The following is a 16,992-nucleotide window of genomic DNA, read 5'->3' on the forward strand; positions in this document are numbered from 1 at the left end:
AAACCTCAGACTCCCGCCAAGATCGGTGCCCCACCCTAGCACGCTACCGTCCATAGCGAGCAACGCAGCCTCGCCACGCTCGAACCACCGGACGTGTGGTCAGCGCTGTATGGGTTCAGTGTTCGGCCCCACATCGGATTAACGCACTCGTAAAACATCAACGTCTGCGGGACATTGGTCTTCGCAAGAGGAATTCCGCCGGCCTCCCGGACGAGCCTGACCAGCTGCGAAGAGAACAGACGACATGTCGACACTACGTGTTTTCAGAATGGTGGCTCCATGGCATGCGTCGGTTCAGCTGTTCTCGGACAGAACAGCTCGCAGGAGAATGCTCTGGACCGGCCAACGGATACCGCAAAACGTCCGGTCACAGCCTTTAATGACTCTACTCACCTCTGCGTCCACCGCGGCTGGTTTGTGCGCCTGATTGCTGTACCGCATGGATGAATCGTGCCCCGCAATGTCGTCTACGGCGGGTGCACAGCAAGCGTCAGTGTCGGTCTTACGTCTTTCTGCCACCAAATAACAAAACTTACAGACGTCTTTGAAACTGACGGGCACCCCGTGTGGGGGGCCCTTGAGTTTCTTTGTGACCTGCACATAGTCGTCGAGAGCTTGTGCTTGTTGGCGAGCTTCTTCAAACAGCACTGACAAGAGGGGGAGATTGGTGTTGGTCAGATGCCTCGGAGTGCAGCCGGACAAAGACCCCGAGAATGAAGGCGTTCACGGGCTTACCTTCTGTTAAACAGTTTATTGTTTGCTGGGCTAGGACTGCGCGGGAGATGTAGGCCTCAAGAACCTCCGAAGCCGTCCATTCACCAGCTGCAATGCGCTGCACGATTTCTGCGGCTGATAAAAGCACGCGCAGCACGTCGTGGTAAGCGTTTTTCAATTGCAGGCTGGCACTAAGACTCACCTGGCGCGGCAAGGAAGACCAACTGCTCGGGAGAGGCGGGAAGGGCGGTTTGGAGAGCCTTGGCCCTCTCCTCGACTTTCTGCTGCGCAATCTCTTTCCACGACGACGAGAATGGCCACATGTTGCGAATAAATCTGCACGAAGAGTAAGGGCAATTCAGTTGAGAACCTAATGTCAATGTATGGATGTTCTCACTAGTATTGGCCGCTGTGCCCCGCAAAGGGGAAAGAAAAGCTGGTCTACTCCCTACCCAGGCTGCGCCAAAAGACAGCCTTATGGAAACTGAGCGAGCCCCGACGCTGTTTCATCAGGGCGCCGGATGGGTGTATCGGCGTCCCAGGCGGGAGTGGCAGACAGAATATCAACCGATCTTGTAGATCTACTACATACTAGGGATGGTCAATTTTATTTTGCCTCGGGCACAGCCTCTCTCGAGTATCCGAAGCCCCGATCAGCCTGAGCCGGAAGGCACGATCGTATGACTGAACCTGCTCCGACGCAGTGAGCCATCTCCTGCCTTCCGCCTTCAGCCTGTGTGGCAAAAGGGAACGGTGGTTGAGATTTGTTGAGATGAATGCATTACTGCGACAGGGAGTGAGCTGCTCTTCCGCTTAGAAACTGATCGCCGAGGGTGGAGGCAAGCTTGGACTCCTGGCACCACAGATCTGATGTTAATGGGTATCTATCTCTTTGTTTGACCTTGTCTCTCGCTGCCTCAAGCGTTATACAATATTGTGACCTCTGTTATGGCACCGGCCCCCATGGCACTATGAGTAAGCGTAGATTGTGTAAGAGTGGACTACTCCAGCTCGGAGCACTCCATCCTAAAACGCAGGTCGTACTGCATTCAAATTTCGCGGTACAAGAGGCTTGAACGCGGCTTGTTTGGCAGTTGAGCATGACTGTTGTCTGAAACTTGCCTTAGGCCCTGTTCAGTAACACCTGAGTTCTGAAACTCGCCGAGTTTCTGAACTCGCGTGACTTCCGACGCTGTCGGCCCAGTCACCGCGCTGTCACCCGCACATGTAATTACGCTTACACAATATGACAACCATTGTCTGCGGGACAAGCCACTGCTGTATCCCTTCGATACTGGTCATGGTGAGAGCTAGGACTGTCCTTCTGGCTCATGCTGAGCAACGGGGGAAGCATAGAGTGCTGGTTTCGAAGCTTTCCACTGCTTGCCTTTACTGCTGTTATATATTCCCAGGCTAGTCAGTACTTCATTGTGGTAGTATTACTTCAAGAGTGCTTCCACGTCCTTTCCTTTGCCCTTCACCTGTAGCGGAGCAATGGCTTCCGCAGCTTCCGCAGCTTCCAATAGCTGCTGTCACTAGCTTCGGCACAATGGGCAATGAGAAAGTCGAGGGAGGCAAGCTCCTCAGCAAATACCCATTGAGAACATTTTGTAGGCCCCCCAGAAGCTGACTGAGGGTAGTAGCAGCAGTTCAGCAGGTCATATAAAAAGGAATAGTGCGACGAAGGTGCTGTCGCCCAATTGTGCGACGCAGCAAGGCAAAGGCTTCACGGTTGTCACACACGGTCACGAAACGATCACGTCAAAGTCACATAAGCGCTTGGGTCTGAGTTCATCAACCCGCGCGAGTTTGGAAACTCGAGTGTTACTGAACAGGGCCTTACTGTTGAACTGATCCGTCTCCACCGGCATTTACTGATAATGCAGCACTACTTATTCAAAGGTGAACGGTGATTGACTAAGTGATAGCTTCACCCAACGTCGCCGAACTACTGTGCTTCCTTCACCATCATGTCCAATACCCGGCAAAAGGCCATAATCGTCACTGGTTGCTCGAAAGGCGGCATTGGATTTGCTCTGTGAGTGGCCTGGACGATACTATTAGCAAGAGACAGGCTCAGCGAAGATAGCTGCGAGGAGTACGCGCGCCGCGGCTGCAAGGTGTATGCCACGGCTCGCAGACCAGAAGCCTTGGAGGGCTTCAGCCAGCCAGGGATAGAGAAGCTCGCACTCGACGTGACGAGCGACGAAAACGTTCAAAGCGTGATCAGGACGGTCATAGAAAAAGAAGGCCGCATAGATATGGTCGTCAATAACGCAGGGGCCAATTGTCCAGGTATGTATCCTCTTGGTTCCTGGAGATAGGGAATCTACCCTGCTTGCAGTGTTCCTCACGTAGGGGCGGTTTATAGGTGAGGTCCTAGACGTCCCCTTGAAGTCTGTGCAGCACACGTTCGACACCAACTTTTTTGCAGTTCTCCGTGTCTGCAAAGCCGTCTTTCCCCATATGACGTCATGCAGGTCTGGAACTATCGTTAATGTGGGTTCGATTGTCGGCGAGACGTATGTCTTTCTTGCGCTTGCTCCCGATGAGAAGCCTGGGTTCACCATTTGTCTTGGACAGTCCGACACCGTGGAACGGTATTTACGCTGGGAGCAAGGCAGCCCTGCACCAAATTACGCACGTACTCTGGATGGAATGCAAGCCGTTCGACATAAACGTCGTGTTGGTCATTCCCGGCTCAGTGAAATCGCACATTGCGGACAACGCTGTAGCATCTCGTTCAACCGCGGTGTCGGATGAGGGCTTGTACAAGTTATACAAGCCACAAGTTACGAGCCGTATCCTTGTCAGTCAAAGACCGTGCTCTATGCCCGCTTACGAGTTCGCAAGGCGGACGGTGGCCGCGACTCTGGCTCCTAGGCCTCCCCGCTCCATCATGATTGGGGGCGATGTCAATGTCTGGAAGATATTTGAGTGGCTTCCAAAGACCTGGGTCTTGAGCTGTTTATGGAAGTTTTTCCTGAAAGTTCGTGAGTAGAGCATGTAGTCTAGGATGGACACGTTATATGTAAAGTTATTTGCGGGGTGTACCTAGTATTTGTAAGTTACAGTACGTGAAGCCCCAGACTTTGTGGCGCAAGCATTTAACGTTAAAGTTCAAGATCGCGGCGCGCGCCCACTCTGTCTCTTACCACCGTTCTCGTCCTCATACCACCATGACTCCGCCATTGAAGCCCGTCGAACCAAATACACCTCGATGGGAGCCGTCAGAGGACCCTAGCACAATTGTCGTGCCAAGTCTTGACACGACCGCGCCCGTGAATGACCAGATCGAGCAAATCGAGCAACTCATCACCATCAAACTTCAGGTGCGGGCGCACTTTCCGCCCCTTGTATCGCTCTCCTGTTGAATGCGTGATATTACGCGTAGAACGTGGACGCAAACTTCTCGAAGATACAACAGGTGATGGCGAATAGGATACTGCCTGCGGTGAAGCGGTACGCAGTGGGGACAGAGCCGGTGAGGGAGGCAGCGAAGGTGCGCAAACGCGTTTATCAAGAACTAATGCATAGTTTAAGTGCGTATACGCCAGTTTTGGACGACGTTCTTTGAGCAAGCGGCGCAGATACGCGTACCGACATACGAAGAATACACTCCTGAGAACACGCAAACAGAACAGGAAACAGAATCTGAGGCAGCCCCAGAACAGTCAAGGAATGAAGAGCAAACTGAAGAACAAGCGGATGTCACCGTGCAGTCGTTCCGTTTAGACAAAACGGGCTCGTCCGAAGTCTCTTTCATGCCCAACCAGGCTGCCGTGTCCTCCACACCTGCGACATCTCGGCACAAATCACATTACGACCAATTTCTTAGTCAAGATGAGCCAACCCCACCCTGGTCGACTTCACTTGAGTCGCCTCTGGTCCGCCTGGACCGGGACCTGCGCAGCCTCTCGCGTGAAGAAGACGTCTCAGTCGCGTCTTCTTCGGCAATGCACCAAGACTCGCGATATGACGATTCGCAGGACGTCACGCAGCGACAGATACATCGACCGACACTCGAAGATCGCTCTCAACGGTCGCGGCGGGACATCAGCGTCGCGCAGTCAGACAAAGGCAAAGGCAAAGCGAAAGAGGGTCCGGAACCTCTCCTCCGGGACGTCCTCAGGCGAAACGTCGACGGCCCTTCCAATATCACGCGTGCCGCGACATCTCCTTTGAAATCCAAGTCTAGGACGCCAATTCTCAAGGCGATGAACCCATACCTGCCATTGGACACCAAACCTTCGGATTGGAAAGGTGTCGTCAATCTCAAGGATCCGAGTGTCGCCACGCCGCGGCACAAAACTCCGGGGAGAGCGCGTTTCGCAGGACCTTCTACCACGAAGCGGTCGACCACGCCCGGGCCGGATCCGAACCTCGACCTGGACGACGACCTCGATGCGACGATCAACATGTCGCCTCCTGTTACGATGGCGTTCGCGCAGCTGCCTAAAGGAGCGGCACCCAAGCTGGGCAAGACGCCACGGAAACAGGCTGCGGAGAGCATCATGAAGAAGTTACTTGATGTTGAGAAGCGTCTGGGTGTGCCAGGCGGCAGTAGCTCGAAGCCTGGGGCGTCGGACTATAGCGCATACAAGCCTGGTGCACCGGGAACGACAGAGTCCAGCCTCATGAGTGTACCGACACCGCCGTCGCTCAACCGGTACAGCAGGAATCCGTATCCTCCGGCATCCGAGATCAGCAGCAGCATCGCCGATGCGAGTCTCGAGAGCATGATGCGGCGCGTCGGGCTTCAAGGCTTCGACTACAGACCATCTGAAAGAGCCAGGAGGGAAGACATCTCATCCGTCTCAAGCTCTGCACCATCCGTGCCATCAGGCAACCAGTATGCGCGGCCAAGCTCTACGCAGGCGGTGTATTCGTCGGCGTCAACAGAGCCAGAAGAAACACCGCACCCACCCGTGTTCCACTTCGATCGGCGGTTAGTGGATGACGAGCTCGTGCATCCGGACAATGACAGTTCGTCGGATTCACTGGACTACGAAGACGGCCCTGGGGACAACCCGACAGACCAGTTTTTCCAGGGCGCGCAATACCCCCAGGCGGACGACTCGTTTTCGTCGGGCGAGTCAAGCGACGAGGACGACGACGGCGTCGGGGGCATGCAGTACGCGGCACCGGCGCACCACATGCCGGTGGGCGACGTGGATGACGATGGCTTTGACGATTCGTTCGACGACCCGGCGTATAACCAGGAGTCAACCGAGGAGGAGACGCTCTTCGGTGTCCCGCCTGCACAGCGCCTGGCGCAGGAGGCGGCGCAGAGAGCGGCGCAGGAGGACGAGAACCCGCAGCTGAGGATGCTGGGACAGGAGCTGCTGGAAGACACTATAGGCATCGGTGCGCAAATGGCGCGTCGTGGGCATGCACAAGAGACTCCTACGCCGTGGGGTAAATAGCGGCCGTCAGTGAGCTCTTTTGTGGCTAGCTCGTTTAACCACACCTGTCTGACTTCTACTGCGCCAAGCTATCGATATAGGCACAGTATTGTGACACATTCTACTGGACTTAGCTGTTACTGGATCTCTAGTGTTTGATTGGAACCGGAGACTTTTGGATATTCCTGCCGCTGGTGGATCGTGCCATTTCGGCAATCCGAGGACCCACGACTTTGGGTAGTTCTCTGATTTCGCGAGCGTGGTTGCCATGCGTATGTTTCTCTCCCAACGAGCGGCGCCTTGGCCTGCACGGGAGGAGGGCGTCGGGTGGCGATGACGTCGTGCGTTCTCCCCGAATAGGCAGCTGACATCGTTCCCCGCACATCTCGATGTCAAACTTCGTGCTTAGCTCTTGACGATGCCCATGTTTGGACGACTTCTGTGCCACTTCAGACTGGACTGGGCGAGAGAAACACGGCGGAGAGCGAAATGTCCTGCGCGATAGACGAGCTAATGTTGGCGGGCGTTCGCTGGAAAGGAGTCTGGAGAAACACGTTAACTGTGCCCCCGTTTCTTTCAGGCTTTCCTTCCATCCGCTACCTCGTGTCCTCATCGTTAGATAGCAGCACCGGATAATAAGGTGAGTGTCGACCTCTCATTTGCTTGTCGCAAGTCTCCGTCTATCCTGCCGTCGGGCCCCTGCTTCGTCTCTTTCTCTGCTATTTTCGTTGGTGGATTTTCTCGCTGTAACGCAGAGGGCAACGCGAGGATATCATGCCGGTGACGACAGCGACACAAGCTCCTCTTGAGCTCGTCTGGCTCCAGACCGAGTGCTGACTACTTCGTGGCATTTCGGGCACATGCAAACCCCTGATGTCGCGTTTACAGTCACCGAACAGCATATACTTTGTCCCTCTCATTGTATCCACTGGTTCACCCACCACCAAAACCCCGCATACATACGGCATGTCGGGTGACATCCTTCGTTCCTTCTCTCAGTCGAGCGCCCCCGGCGTGAAGTCGCCCACACTTGAGAAGAAGGCGTTACATCTCTCGCACCTGCCCGACAGGACCGACGTCAAGCCGTCGTTTCCGAGGACACCTGGCTCTGTTGACCCGAACAACCCGCCATGGCCTGCATTCCGCGGCTACCACACCTACTCGTTCGCGAACGCGACGATGGGTGTCAGACTGCCGACGATTTTGTCGAAGGCAATCCAGGACGCTCTCCTCACGGTGAACGCCTTGTCCTCGGAGGACCTCATCAAGGACCTCCTGGAATGCGTTAAACGCATGGAGCAGCTCAAGGCCGAGCTCGAAGGTAACGGTATGTTGCGTCCCATCAAAGACGACGGTGAGGCCGACGTCGCCTTATGGAACAAGGAAGTTGCCAAGTACTTCTTAGGTGAGTCGTACTCGATACTGAGCCGCACATATGCGCCAGATTTGGCATTAAATCGCTTCATTGACGCATATATTCGCTTAGGCAAGGACTTCATGAACGCCACTTGGTTATTCGCTGAAGCGTACAAGTATCGCCGTCTTCGCGAATGCTTCACTCTCAGCAAGCACTGGGCGGACTACGATGTTTTCTTCAGGCAGAAGGTAGAGCACATTCCCTCATGTTCTCTTCTGGTACTAGTGTATTCATTGTGATGCGCAGTGTGATACCTTTTCTCGTTCGAGTGATGCCGTCTTTGAGTTATCGATGCGTTTCGCTGAGCCGTTCCAGCATGACTTGACCAAGAAGCCGATGTCTCAGAGCGAGATGTTGGAAGCCGAAAAGCTCGTTTTTCACGAGTTGACTCAAAGTACGTGCGCTTTCTTCAGCTGCAATGTCACAGCTCACCTGAGATTTCTCCAGTTTGCCTTTGGGGCAATTCGACCGACCTCTCGCTCTTGATTAATATGACGGAGGAACAAATAAAGAGCCTGCAAAGTACCGGTGGCGACCACCTCGCTGAGACCGAGAAGAACATTCTCGGGAATCACGTCGAGCAGCTCTGGGATCTCGTCAAAAAGATGAAGGACAAGACTCGTACAGTTGACCCTGAAAGTGGCGAGTCTTACGCGACTATGGAGCAGCGCAAAGGCGGACGCGTTGATTTTGTTCTTGATAATGCCGGGTTTGAGCTGTATTGCGACTGTGTTTACGGTAAGCCCTTGCACTTTACACTGTGAGGAAAAGCTCGGCTGACACTCGAGTAGCGGACTTCCTCGTGCAGCTCGGTTTTGCCTCCCAAATCCGCTTCCACGGAAAGCGTTACCCTTGGTTCGTCAGTGATGTCACCAAGAAGGATTGGGAGTGGCTGCTGAACACGATGGTCTATGGCTACCTCTTCCCCGAGGCTTCGGAGATCGAGCGTGAGAGCCTCAGGAAGATGGGTCAGCGCTGGAAGGTGGGCGTTATTGCTTGGGCTACGGCCGCATTATCAATGAACGAGTCACTGTAGGAATATGAGCGCCAGGGTATCTGGGTTTACGAGCAGCATCCTTTCTGGTGTACCGGATACACTTTCTGGGATCTGCTCAACGAGGCTCCTGATCTGTTCCTCCACCTGAGCAAGTCCGACCTGGTCATTTTCAAGGGTGACCTAAACCACCGCAAGGTTTGTGTCATCGGCTATCCCGTTAGAAATTCAGCTGATCGGGAGCGGTGGCAGTTGACGTACGACTGCGCCGCCCCCGCCCCCACACCGTTTGACCAAGCCATCGGATCCATGGCCTCTGCGGCGGGCGCTCCTCCCGTCTGCTCCATTCGTACCATCAAGAGCGATGTCGTTGTTGGTCTCGGCCCTAACGGCGACGACGTCGCTGCCAAGCTGGACCAGAACGAGGATGGCTGGAAGATCAGCGGTAAATACGTGAGTAGTCGCATACATGTGCTGCAATGTGAGACGAAAGCTAACTTGGCTTCGATGGAAAGGCTGTTATTCTGCTGTCCCAGGGTCGACCTGGTGAGAAGGTTCGCTTCACGTAAAGGAAGTATTTGGTTCGGCCACGAACGCGTGGATCGCTTTGCATCGTACGATTTGCACAAAAGTTTCTCCCTTTTCACTGTTTTGGAAGACTGCAGCTTCTGTTTATGAGAATAGCTATCATTGGTGTTTAAAATATAGAGAGGTATCGACGTGATATAATCAGGAATCAAGGGAGAATGAGATGACCGGCTTGTGACTAGGTCCACAGCTTCGACAAGCTGGTAATTATTGGTCAGGCTCCACGATTGCTGATTAGCCGAACCAAAAGTGGTCGATTTTGTATATACTGCTCGAGTTGATGTTGTGTGCGACGCGCAACGCATTCTCGCCGGAGTGTTTGGGTTAGGTTTAGCGCCACAGCTGATTGGCGCCCTTATCAATGACTATCAAAATTTTGTAGATACACTTTGCCCACACCGCCACCACTCCTCGCGTGCATAGGAGCGCAAGCAGCCGAATGTGTCTAGGACATACTGCGGTGCCTCTGCATCCACTCTTACATCACACCTCGGCGCTCATGCTATCAGATCTAGACCGGCAGCTCGAAGTTGCTCCACAAGCACACGACCATATCTCGACCGGCGAACGTTGAGCCAAACTACAGCTGTGAAGGCTCCCTCTCTTCGTTTGCATGCTAAGGCCGTTCTCCAGACCACCTCTGTTTCTATCTCTCGCTCGATGTCGGGGTGGCCGGCAGGAGTTTTGTCGGCGAGCGTCATCCACAAAAGCCCAAGCTCACGCGACACTGAGCTGGCAAGACGTAGAGGAGCCTCTCGACACTTACAAGGAACGCGGATACCTACATATCTCTCTTGGAGAGCATCTAGGCGAGTACCGCGTGCTCCGTAAGTTGGGCTGGGGTAATTACTCCAGTGTCTGGCTCGTGCTGAGGGAGACGTATGTGGGCTTCCAGAGCTTGGTGTCAGCTCGCTTATGTTGCGATTTCAGGGACAAGTGCCTTGCTGCTATGAAAGTCATGACAGGTGCCTTTACCTTTAACGAAATCGTCTTCGCAGCTGTTGCTGATGGCGTGCTGAACCGCAGAGTCAGCGACGCGCGATCCGAGAATGCATGAGCTCGAATTACTGAAATGTATGCGCAGCCAGCAGCCGCTGCATGCTGGGTATCAACACGTCACCAAGCTCATAGACCACTTTCATCACCCTCCTTCATCCGAGGCCCACCTCTGTCTCGTAACAGAACCTCTATCGGAGAACCTGCTGTCGTTCTCAGCACGGTGGAAGAAGCGGAGGCTGCCCGTACATCTCGTCAAGCACGTCACGCGCCAGGTGCTTCTAGGTCTGGAATATCTGCACAACATTTGCAATATCGTCCATACGGGTTCGTCCGTTCTCTCACGTCCGTGGGACCGTCTGCTCATTCAGTACGTACGCATATTCAGACCTCAAGAATGACAATATTATGTTCGCTATGTCGGACGAAGACATTCTAGCATTAGCCGTCGACAAAGGCGAGCGTCTCAAATCTGTCGACACTCTTTCCGACGGCAGCGAGGTTACGCGCTACCGCTCTTCGCCGATCCGATACCGCCTGCCCGAGGGACACCTTGACTCCTACGACACCTGGAGCCATGTCACAGCGAAGATTGGGGACGTGGGCGTATGTGAGTGGAGTCTTTCATGTTATCATTCACGAAGCTGTTTACTCACCTTCCCAAAGCATGCTGGGTCGACAAGGCCCGCGAATGCGCTGAGGAACTCATACAAAGCTCAGCTCTCCGCGCACCTGAGGTTTGCGTTGGCGCAGGTTGGGGAAAGCCCGCCGACATTTGGAGCGTGGGATGCATCGTACGTTATTCCCGCTGAGCATTACCCTGTATCGAGCTTTGACAGCGGCATTGCAGGTCTTCGAGCTCATGACGGGCAAGTCGCTCATCGAGCCGAACACCGAAGACCTGTCGATCCCCAACTTGCACATGGTGATGTTTGGTGACTATCCTCGCAAGCTCGTCCAGCGCGGGCTGTATTCCGAGTGTTTTTTCAACGAAGATGGTGAGCACGTAGTGTCCTCCCCTTTATTCTGGTTCTTTTTGACCACCCCTTGTACAGGCTCTCCGAAGATGTATTTTAGGGAACGCTTTCTACTGGGAGAGATCATCAAGGGCACGGGTCTGCCGGACGGACCCCTTCTCACGGACTTTTTGCTTCGAATATTCGCCCTCGATCCAGCCGAGAGGGCAACATGCCACGGGCTGCTGAGGCATAAGTGGTTAGAATCAGCTCATTGAGGCGTTCGGTCTGCATGTACATTCGATTTTGCGCAATCCAGTCTAGATCTACTGTGCATCCTCGCCTTCTGAGTGAGCTATGGGCGTCTGATGTTCCGAAGTATCCGGAGTCCTCTCTCCGGCGCTTGGGCGAATTCTTCTTCAACCGCATCAGGGTTTTGCAGTCCAGAAGAGACCTATACTCTAAGCCTCAAGTGAGTGTCGCTGTAGGTATTTATATATACCTGATATGATATTTTTTCAGCTCACAGCGTGCTCTGTTTTGGATGGCTGTGGCTTGCCAGTGGTTCAGTGATTGAAGCCAACTCGCAAGTTGACGACAGCGGATCATTGATGCATAGCAAACCGTGAGGCTTCAGAACGGCGATAGCTACTCTCGATGCGCCTGATACGACCTAGACTCAGCGCGACGGGTAGTTATCACAGGGTCATCATGCCGTGACTTCCCGCAATTATTAGTCTCTTGATCGCAGCGTCCCAGCGGGAGCACAGCCCAACCCAGGCTCGCAGGATGTAAACCCTGTCTCTTCTCTCCACTACCAACACTCTCGCTGACAGTAGTGTCCATGCGTAGAATCAAGGAAAAGTTACGCGGCAGCGAGGCCAAGGATGCTGCCTACTCCGCCATCGGCGGCCTGCAGCAAGCCTTGGGTGTTTTAAACGACGCCGCCGGGGACCTCGGCGTGCCTGGCTTGCAGAAGGGTTTGACTGGCTTGTCGACCGTGCTTGCGATGATCTAGGTGCGTATCGTGTGCGGCTGTGTACCAGTCCCGCGGAGGTGCTCACGCTCAAGACAGAAATCGCATGGGAATACCGAAGACATCGACGATTTGGCGAAGAAGGTCGGAGACTTGACCGCAATGGTGAAGGAATGCACAGAGTTACATGGATCAAATATATCCTCTCCAATGCAGGCGAGAGTAGACCGATTGTTATCGTGAGCATGCCGTTGCTAGCGCATATTTGGGTTGCTCATATCGTACAGCTCCTGGAAGGCAATCAACGACGAGGCTGTAGATCTCAAGTCCCGCAACAAGCTGCTGAGAGTATTGAAGGCCGATGAGGAAGCAGGGAAGATCACTAGCTTTGTGCAGAAGTTGTCCTGGTCAATACAAAGTTTCATGGTACGAACTGTCGATATACTAGTCATCTTTACCTCTGACATTTGGCGCCGGGTAACAGGTGGAGGGTACCCTGGCTATCGAGTTTGCTCTGGATGTGCGTGGCAGACAGGTTTTAGTTTGAGCCTGCATATGCTGATTCTGGATGAACAGGACCATGCGCGCTTCTCGAAAGAGAGTTCCCAGCGTGTCGAGAAGAAGCTTGATGTTATCCAAGACGACATTCAAGTGAGTATCCTTCGGCGACTGTGCATGCCGCTAACTGACTTTTAGTCATTGCTAGCGTCTGCGAATGCTCTCCCGTCCTGAGGGTACGTGTAGGCAGAATATGCAATACTGTCGTCCTAATTCTTTGTGGCAGGTAACTCCGTACCACCCTATGCGGTCTCGGCACGATTCGAATGTCGCCCGGAGCGCACAGCTTGCCTCGAAGGGACGCGTACCGACACTTTGGAGAGTGTCTCTACCTGGGCAGTCGGTCGACAGGCAACGGGCCACGCAGATGCTGCTGCTGTAAACACCATTCACGATCGAAGAAATGTTTACTGGCTAAATGGCTTTGCTGGTGCCGGCAAGACAACGATTGCATATACTATCGCAGAACGCTGTCACGCGCAGGGCATCCTAGGCGCAAGCTTCTTCTGTTCTCGCTCGGATACCGACTGCAGCAGCCCGACAATGATCTTCACGACAATCGCGTACCAGCTCGGATTGTTCTACAGACCCCACCGGGACCTGGTTGCAGAGATACTTCAGAAGGACCCCCTTCTAGTTTACTCTAGCGTCTCTCACCAGTTTGAGGAACTGATACTGAAGCCTCTTACACAGCTCCGTGATGCCTTTCCTCCATGCGTTGTGGTAATTGATGCACTCGACGAATGTCGAGATCCCCAGATCACATCCGCAGTCCTATCGACTCTGCTGAAGCACGCACAAGATCTCCCCCCACTCCGGTTTTTCCTTACCAGCCGCCCCGAGCAGCATATCGTCACTAGCTTTGATACTCCTGGCTATCGTGATGTCTTCAACAAGCTTCTCCTGCACGAAGTCGCATTGGAGTCTGCCACCACCGATATCGAATGCTACTTTACGGCATCCCTGTTGGATACCGCGAGGTGCTTCAAGCTGGCGGAGTCCTGGCCCGACAAAGCAGACGTCAAAATATTGAGTCAGATGGCGAATGGTGTGTTCATCTTCGCAGCGACCGTCGTCAAGTTCATCGAAGATCGGAACTACAACGACCCTGAGGGGCAGCTCAAGATACTTACGTCCGCCGCCGTGTCTCGCGGCTCCCACCGATTGCTCGACCACTTGTACCTTCAAGTGCTCAACACCGCATTCTCGACGTGTCGAAGGGCCTCTCAGGACGTGTAAAATCTGTCCTAGGCTCCGTCGTAGTTATTAAGGATCCGCTTCCTCTTTCCGGTCTTGCTCATCTGGTCGGACTTTCGTCTGGTGCAGTTCATAACTCACTCATGGGTCTTCATTCCATTCTCGTCGTCCCGGAGCTCGAAGAATCTGCATCAAGTATCCGCATCATCCACCCGACCTTTGCCGAGTTCCTACTGGACCCCGACCGTTGCACAAGCCGCTCATTCGTCACTAATTCACAGCGACAGCACACGCTGTTGCTCCACGGATGTCTCGAAGCTTTTAACGAGCTCAAACGAGATTTGTGCGACATTCGAGACCCTTCCCTACTCAACAACGAGATCCACTCAACAACGAGATCCCTGATCTGTCGAGTCGCTTGGAAAAAGCGATCCCTCCTCACTTGAGGTATGCGTGTCGGCACTGGACCACTCATCTTTTGAACGGGGAGCTTTCGGACGAAATCATAGACGGGCTTCTGGAGTTTACAGAAAAGCGACTACTGTACTGGGTCGAAGCCTGCAGTCTTCTCGGGCTGTTGAGAGATGCTATCTCTGCTCTCAATGAGTCTCAGCGCAGGCTTGTGGTGAGCAACGTCCATCCGCTCTTACAGAACGCACTCTTATATGCCATATCTGTAGGACCTTGACGATGAACGGACTTGGCAGATTGCGCTCCTCTTGAACGATTGCGAACGGCTCATCGTCGGCTACTTTCCCGCTATCAGTGGTTCGGCCTTGCAGCTGTACTACTCGGTTCTGTCGTTCATCCCGGGACAAACCACGCTTGCGGAGGTGTATGCGGGGGAGTGTGTCGAGGGGAGCTCCATCGGGGTTTTCGAAGGCCGGACGGCATTGTGGAACGCCTGCCTGGGCACGGTCATCGCACATGGGGGCACGTATGTCATCGCTGTTGACTTTTCGCCTGATGGCAAGACAATTGTCTCGTCAGGAGAAGATACCAAGATCCGACTCTGGGACGCACTCACTTGCACCTTGCTTTTGGTTTTATCCGGTCATTCGGGCGCCGTTCGCTCTGTCAAATATTCCCCTAGACGGGACTCACATTGTTTCTGCTGCCGACGATGGTACGGTCAAGATCTGGGACGTCGTGTCTGGCATCCTTGTCCGCACCTTGACAGAGAGCATGAGTCCCGTTTTCTATACTGCCTTCACTCCCGACGGTGGGCGTATCATATCTGGCTCCGCGGATCACTCCCTTAAGATCTGGGATGCTGTCACAGGTTCTTGTTTGACTACCCTGACAGAGCACCAGGCGGCGATCACCTCCGTTGCTATATCCCCAGATGGCCTTTGGATGGCGTCAAGCTCATCGGATGTCATTTATCTGTGGAGCTTGGAGGCTCCGCACGCTTATCGTATCTTGAAGCCGAAGGGCGCGTCCAGATATGCTGTCGCTTTCTCCCCAGACAGCTCCCAGGTTCTGACTGCTCCCAGTTCCGGATTCGATGGCCAGCTTGCCGCGTGGGATGTTAAGACCGCAAAATGTCTTCGCAAACTCAAGTCGTCAGGCTGGCCCTACCTGAGCGTCAATGGTATCGGCTTTCCCGCGGCAGGAGACCAGTTCGCATGCGGGTCTCACAGCCACACGGTCCTCGTCCTAGACCTTGCTCGTGGTGAGCTTCGGCGGATATTCGCTGGTCACACTGAGCTTGTTACCTGCGTCACGTACAACCGAGATGGAACTCGCGTCGCATCTGGCTCCCGGGACGGTACTGTCCGGTTATGGGACGTGGCGAAGTACGCCATGAATGTGGCGCAGCCCAGAAATTCGAGCTGGTACTCCGACCTGGGGGCGAACACTCTAGATAACTACTCTACCGTGTTCTCTCACCATGGGGCCCGCGCACTATCAGGAATCAACAACTGGACGGTCGAAGTGGAGAAAACGGATACGTGGGATTGGGCCTGCGAGGCTCTGGATATAGATGCAGACATTCTCTGCACGGCGTTCTCGCCAGACGATTCAGCAATCCTCGCAGCCTCGGTGGATCATGGCAAAGTGGCGCTGTGGGACACTGCTACAGGATCGCTGCGCGCCGAATTCGCAGGTACCTGTCACAACAGTGTGCTATTTCCGGACTGGGCCACCAACGAGAGAAAAGGGCACCCTCGTCCTGAAGACGGACTTATGTGGACCTGCGTTCTAGGCTACATGCCGCACTGCTTCGGTGGCCAGTCCTCATCCATGATGTTCTCGCATGATAGCCGATACGTCGTTACTGGATCCATCCTCCCTGGCACGAAAGACAAAGACACCCCAATGAACTCTCCAGACACCTCCGCTCGCCTGTAGGACGTTGCGACGGGCAAACTCGTTCGTGAATTCGTGGGGCACGAGGGCGCAATCTACTGCGTTGCTTTCTCCCTTGATAGCAGACGCATCGCAACAAGCTCCGCCGACAAAACTGTCATCGTTTGGGGCGCTTCCACCGGGCAGTCGTTGGCGACGTGTAGAGGACATTACACGACCGCTTCTTCAGTGGCTTTCTCTCCTGACGGAATACGTATCGCGTCGGGGAGTGAAGGTGGTCGTATCTTGGTGTGGAAATCTGAGGACGGCTCATCGCTCCAATCGTTCGCGGGACATACGAAGTCAGCATGGTCGGTTGCCTTTACTCCTGAGGGGAGTGTTCTCATTTCCTCCTCCGAAGACAATACCGTACGTCTTTGGGACGATGAAACGGCTGCTTGTCTCGTCATCCTCAGTACAGATACTTGGTATCGCGCCATCCGTCTATCCCCTGATGGCTCGGGTCTTGTAGTCAACGACGACGGGCGGGTCGTTCGGCTCTGGGCCCTTCCCGACGCGGACGCAAAGACGGCGCGTGGAGATTTACCCGCTACTCTTCCCTCGCTTGGAGACCATAACCTTCTGGTCGACACCTGCAGATAAATATTTTCACGTCCCATATTGGTGGAATATGCCCAAGCTGAAGTCTCTGCGCTTCCGGCCGGAAATGAGCCTCAAAGATGAGACGAAGAACAGCTTCAACCCCTTCTTCATCAAGTATGGGCCGAAGCTAACCAACGTCGACTTCGGAGGGAACCTTTCTTGGCCCGCCGACACCGAGAAGTTCGAGAGGCAGGTGCATGCCCTTAGCAAGTGCCCTAACCTTGAACACGTGGTTC

General features: G+C 54.1%; 6 protein-coding genes across 6 annotated transcripts in view; 5 read left to right on the forward strand and 1 right to left on the reverse strand.

Moving 5' to 3' along the window:
- PHACADRAFT_135578 (uncharacterized protein) overlaps positions 1–1,037 on the reverse strand; it is a gene marked incomplete at its 5' end in the record, with an annotated part of 5,099 nt that extends 4,062 nt beyond the window's left edge. Inside the window, 5 exons of the mRNA XM_007391031.1 lie at positions 78–224; positions 394–467; positions 537–647; positions 736–849; positions 917–1,037. Of these exons, the coding sequence (XP_007391093.1) occupies positions 78–224; positions 394–467; positions 537–647; positions 736–849; positions 917–1,037 (567 nt within the window). The remainder of the gene's footprint in view (positions 1–77; positions 225–393; positions 468–536; positions 648–735; positions 850–916) is intronic.
- A 1,532-nt stretch (positions 1,038–2,569) lies between these two features.
- PHACADRAFT_112538 (uncharacterized protein) lies at positions 2,570–3,751 on the forward strand. Its single transcript, XM_007391032.1, has 4 exons — positions 2,570–2,752; positions 2,804–3,009; positions 3,086–3,236; positions 3,298–3,751. Exons 1-4 carry the CDS (start codon positions 2,685–2,687, stop codon positions 3,713–3,715), a joined length of 843 nt encoding a protein of 280 aa, XP_007391094.1. The 5' UTR covers positions 2,570–2,684; the 3' UTR covers positions 3,716–3,751.
- Positions 3,752–3,877: 126 nt separating this feature from the next.
- On the forward strand, positions 3,878–6,814 carry PHACADRAFT_204861 (uncharacterized protein). Its single transcript, XM_007391033.1, has 3 exons — positions 3,878–4,046; positions 4,109–4,216; positions 4,272–6,814. Exons 1-3 carry the CDS (start codon positions 3,894–3,896, stop codon positions 6,138–6,140), a joined length of 2,130 nt encoding a protein of 709 aa, XP_007391095.1. The 5' UTR covers positions 3,878–3,893; the 3' UTR covers positions 6,141–6,814.
- Positions 6,815–7,085: 271 nt separating this feature from the next.
- Positions 7,086–9,099, forward strand: PHACADRAFT_84548 (uncharacterized protein; the record flags this gene model as incomplete). The annotated part of the gene is made up of 9 exons (XM_007391034.1): positions 7,086–7,524; positions 7,606–7,724; positions 7,783–7,930; positions 7,984–8,157; positions 8,212–8,274; positions 8,328–8,518; positions 8,573–8,728; positions 8,783–8,983; positions 9,046–9,099. The coding sequence occupies 9 exons, from the start codon at positions 7,086–7,088 to the stop codon at positions 9,097–9,099; spliced, it is 1,545 nt and encodes a 514-aa protein (XP_007391096.1).
- A 534-nt stretch (positions 9,100–9,633) lies between these two features.
- PHACADRAFT_248459 (uncharacterized protein) lies at positions 9,634–11,000 on the forward strand (the record flags this gene model as incomplete). The annotated part of the gene is made up of 6 exons (XM_007391035.1): positions 9,634–9,997; positions 10,049–10,083; positions 10,145–10,441; positions 10,503–10,724; positions 10,781–10,908; positions 10,965–11,000. Coding segments are annotated over exons 1-6 (964 nt in total), but the record flags the coding sequence as incomplete, so codon positions are not given.
- Positions 11,001–11,975: 975 nt separating this feature from the next.
- The window catches only part of PHACADRAFT_248461 (uncharacterized protein), a 6,013-nt gene continuing 996 nt past the window's right edge, over positions 11,976–16,992 (forward strand). Inside the window, exons 1-8 of the mRNA XM_007391036.1 lie at positions 11,976–12,088; positions 12,146–12,285; positions 12,334–12,472; positions 12,531–12,566; positions 12,623–12,697; positions 12,753–12,780; positions 12,831–14,426; positions 14,482–16,684. Coding sequence (XP_007391098.1) covers positions 14,987–16,156 — 1,170 coding nt within the window. The 5' untranslated portion in view covers positions 11,976–12,088; positions 12,146–12,285; positions 12,334–12,472; ... (3 more) ...; positions 12,831–14,426; positions 14,482–14,986 and the 3' untranslated portion in view covers positions 16,157–16,684. The remainder of the gene's footprint in view (positions 12,089–12,145; positions 12,286–12,333; positions 12,473–12,530; positions 12,567–12,622; positions 12,698–12,752; positions 12,781–12,830; positions 14,427–14,481; positions 16,685–16,992) is intronic.

This window comes from Phanerochaete carnosa, assembly GCF_000300595.1.
Source record: "Phanerochaete carnosa HHB-10118-sp unplaced genomic scaffold PHACAscaffold_1, whole genome shotgun sequence".
In the NCBI taxonomy this organism is placed as follows: domain Eukaryota; kingdom Fungi; phylum Basidiomycota; class Agaricomycetes; order Polyporales; family Phanerochaetaceae; genus Phanerochaete; species Phanerochaete carnosa.

Bases quoted from the DNA above. Each gene is read 5' to 3' on its own strand.
- PHACADRAFT_112538 (XM_007391032.1), top strand. From the start codon at position 2,685: ATGTCCAATACCCGGCAAAAGGCCATAATCGTCACTGGTTGCTCGAAA. The intron at 2,753-2,803 runs GTGAGTGGCCTG...CAGCGAAGATAG, and splicing joins GGCGGCATTGGATTTGCTCT to CTGCGAGGAGTACGCGCGCC. The intron at 3,237-3,297 runs GTATGTCTTTCT...TGTCTTGGACAG, and splicing joins GGTTCGATTGTCGGCGAGAC to TCCGACACCGTGGAACGGTA.
- PHACADRAFT_204861 (XM_007391033.1), top strand. From the start codon at position 3,894: ATGACTCCGCCATTGAAGCCCGTCGAACCAAATACACCTCGATGGGAG. The intron at 4,047-4,108 runs GTGCGGGCGCAC...TATTACGCGTAG, and splicing joins TCATCACCATCAAACTTCAG to AACGTGGACGCAAACTTCTC. The intron at 4,217-4,271 runs GTGCGCAAACGC...CGTATACGCCAG, and splicing joins CGGTGAGGGAGGCAGCGAAG to TTTTGGACGACGTTCTTTGA.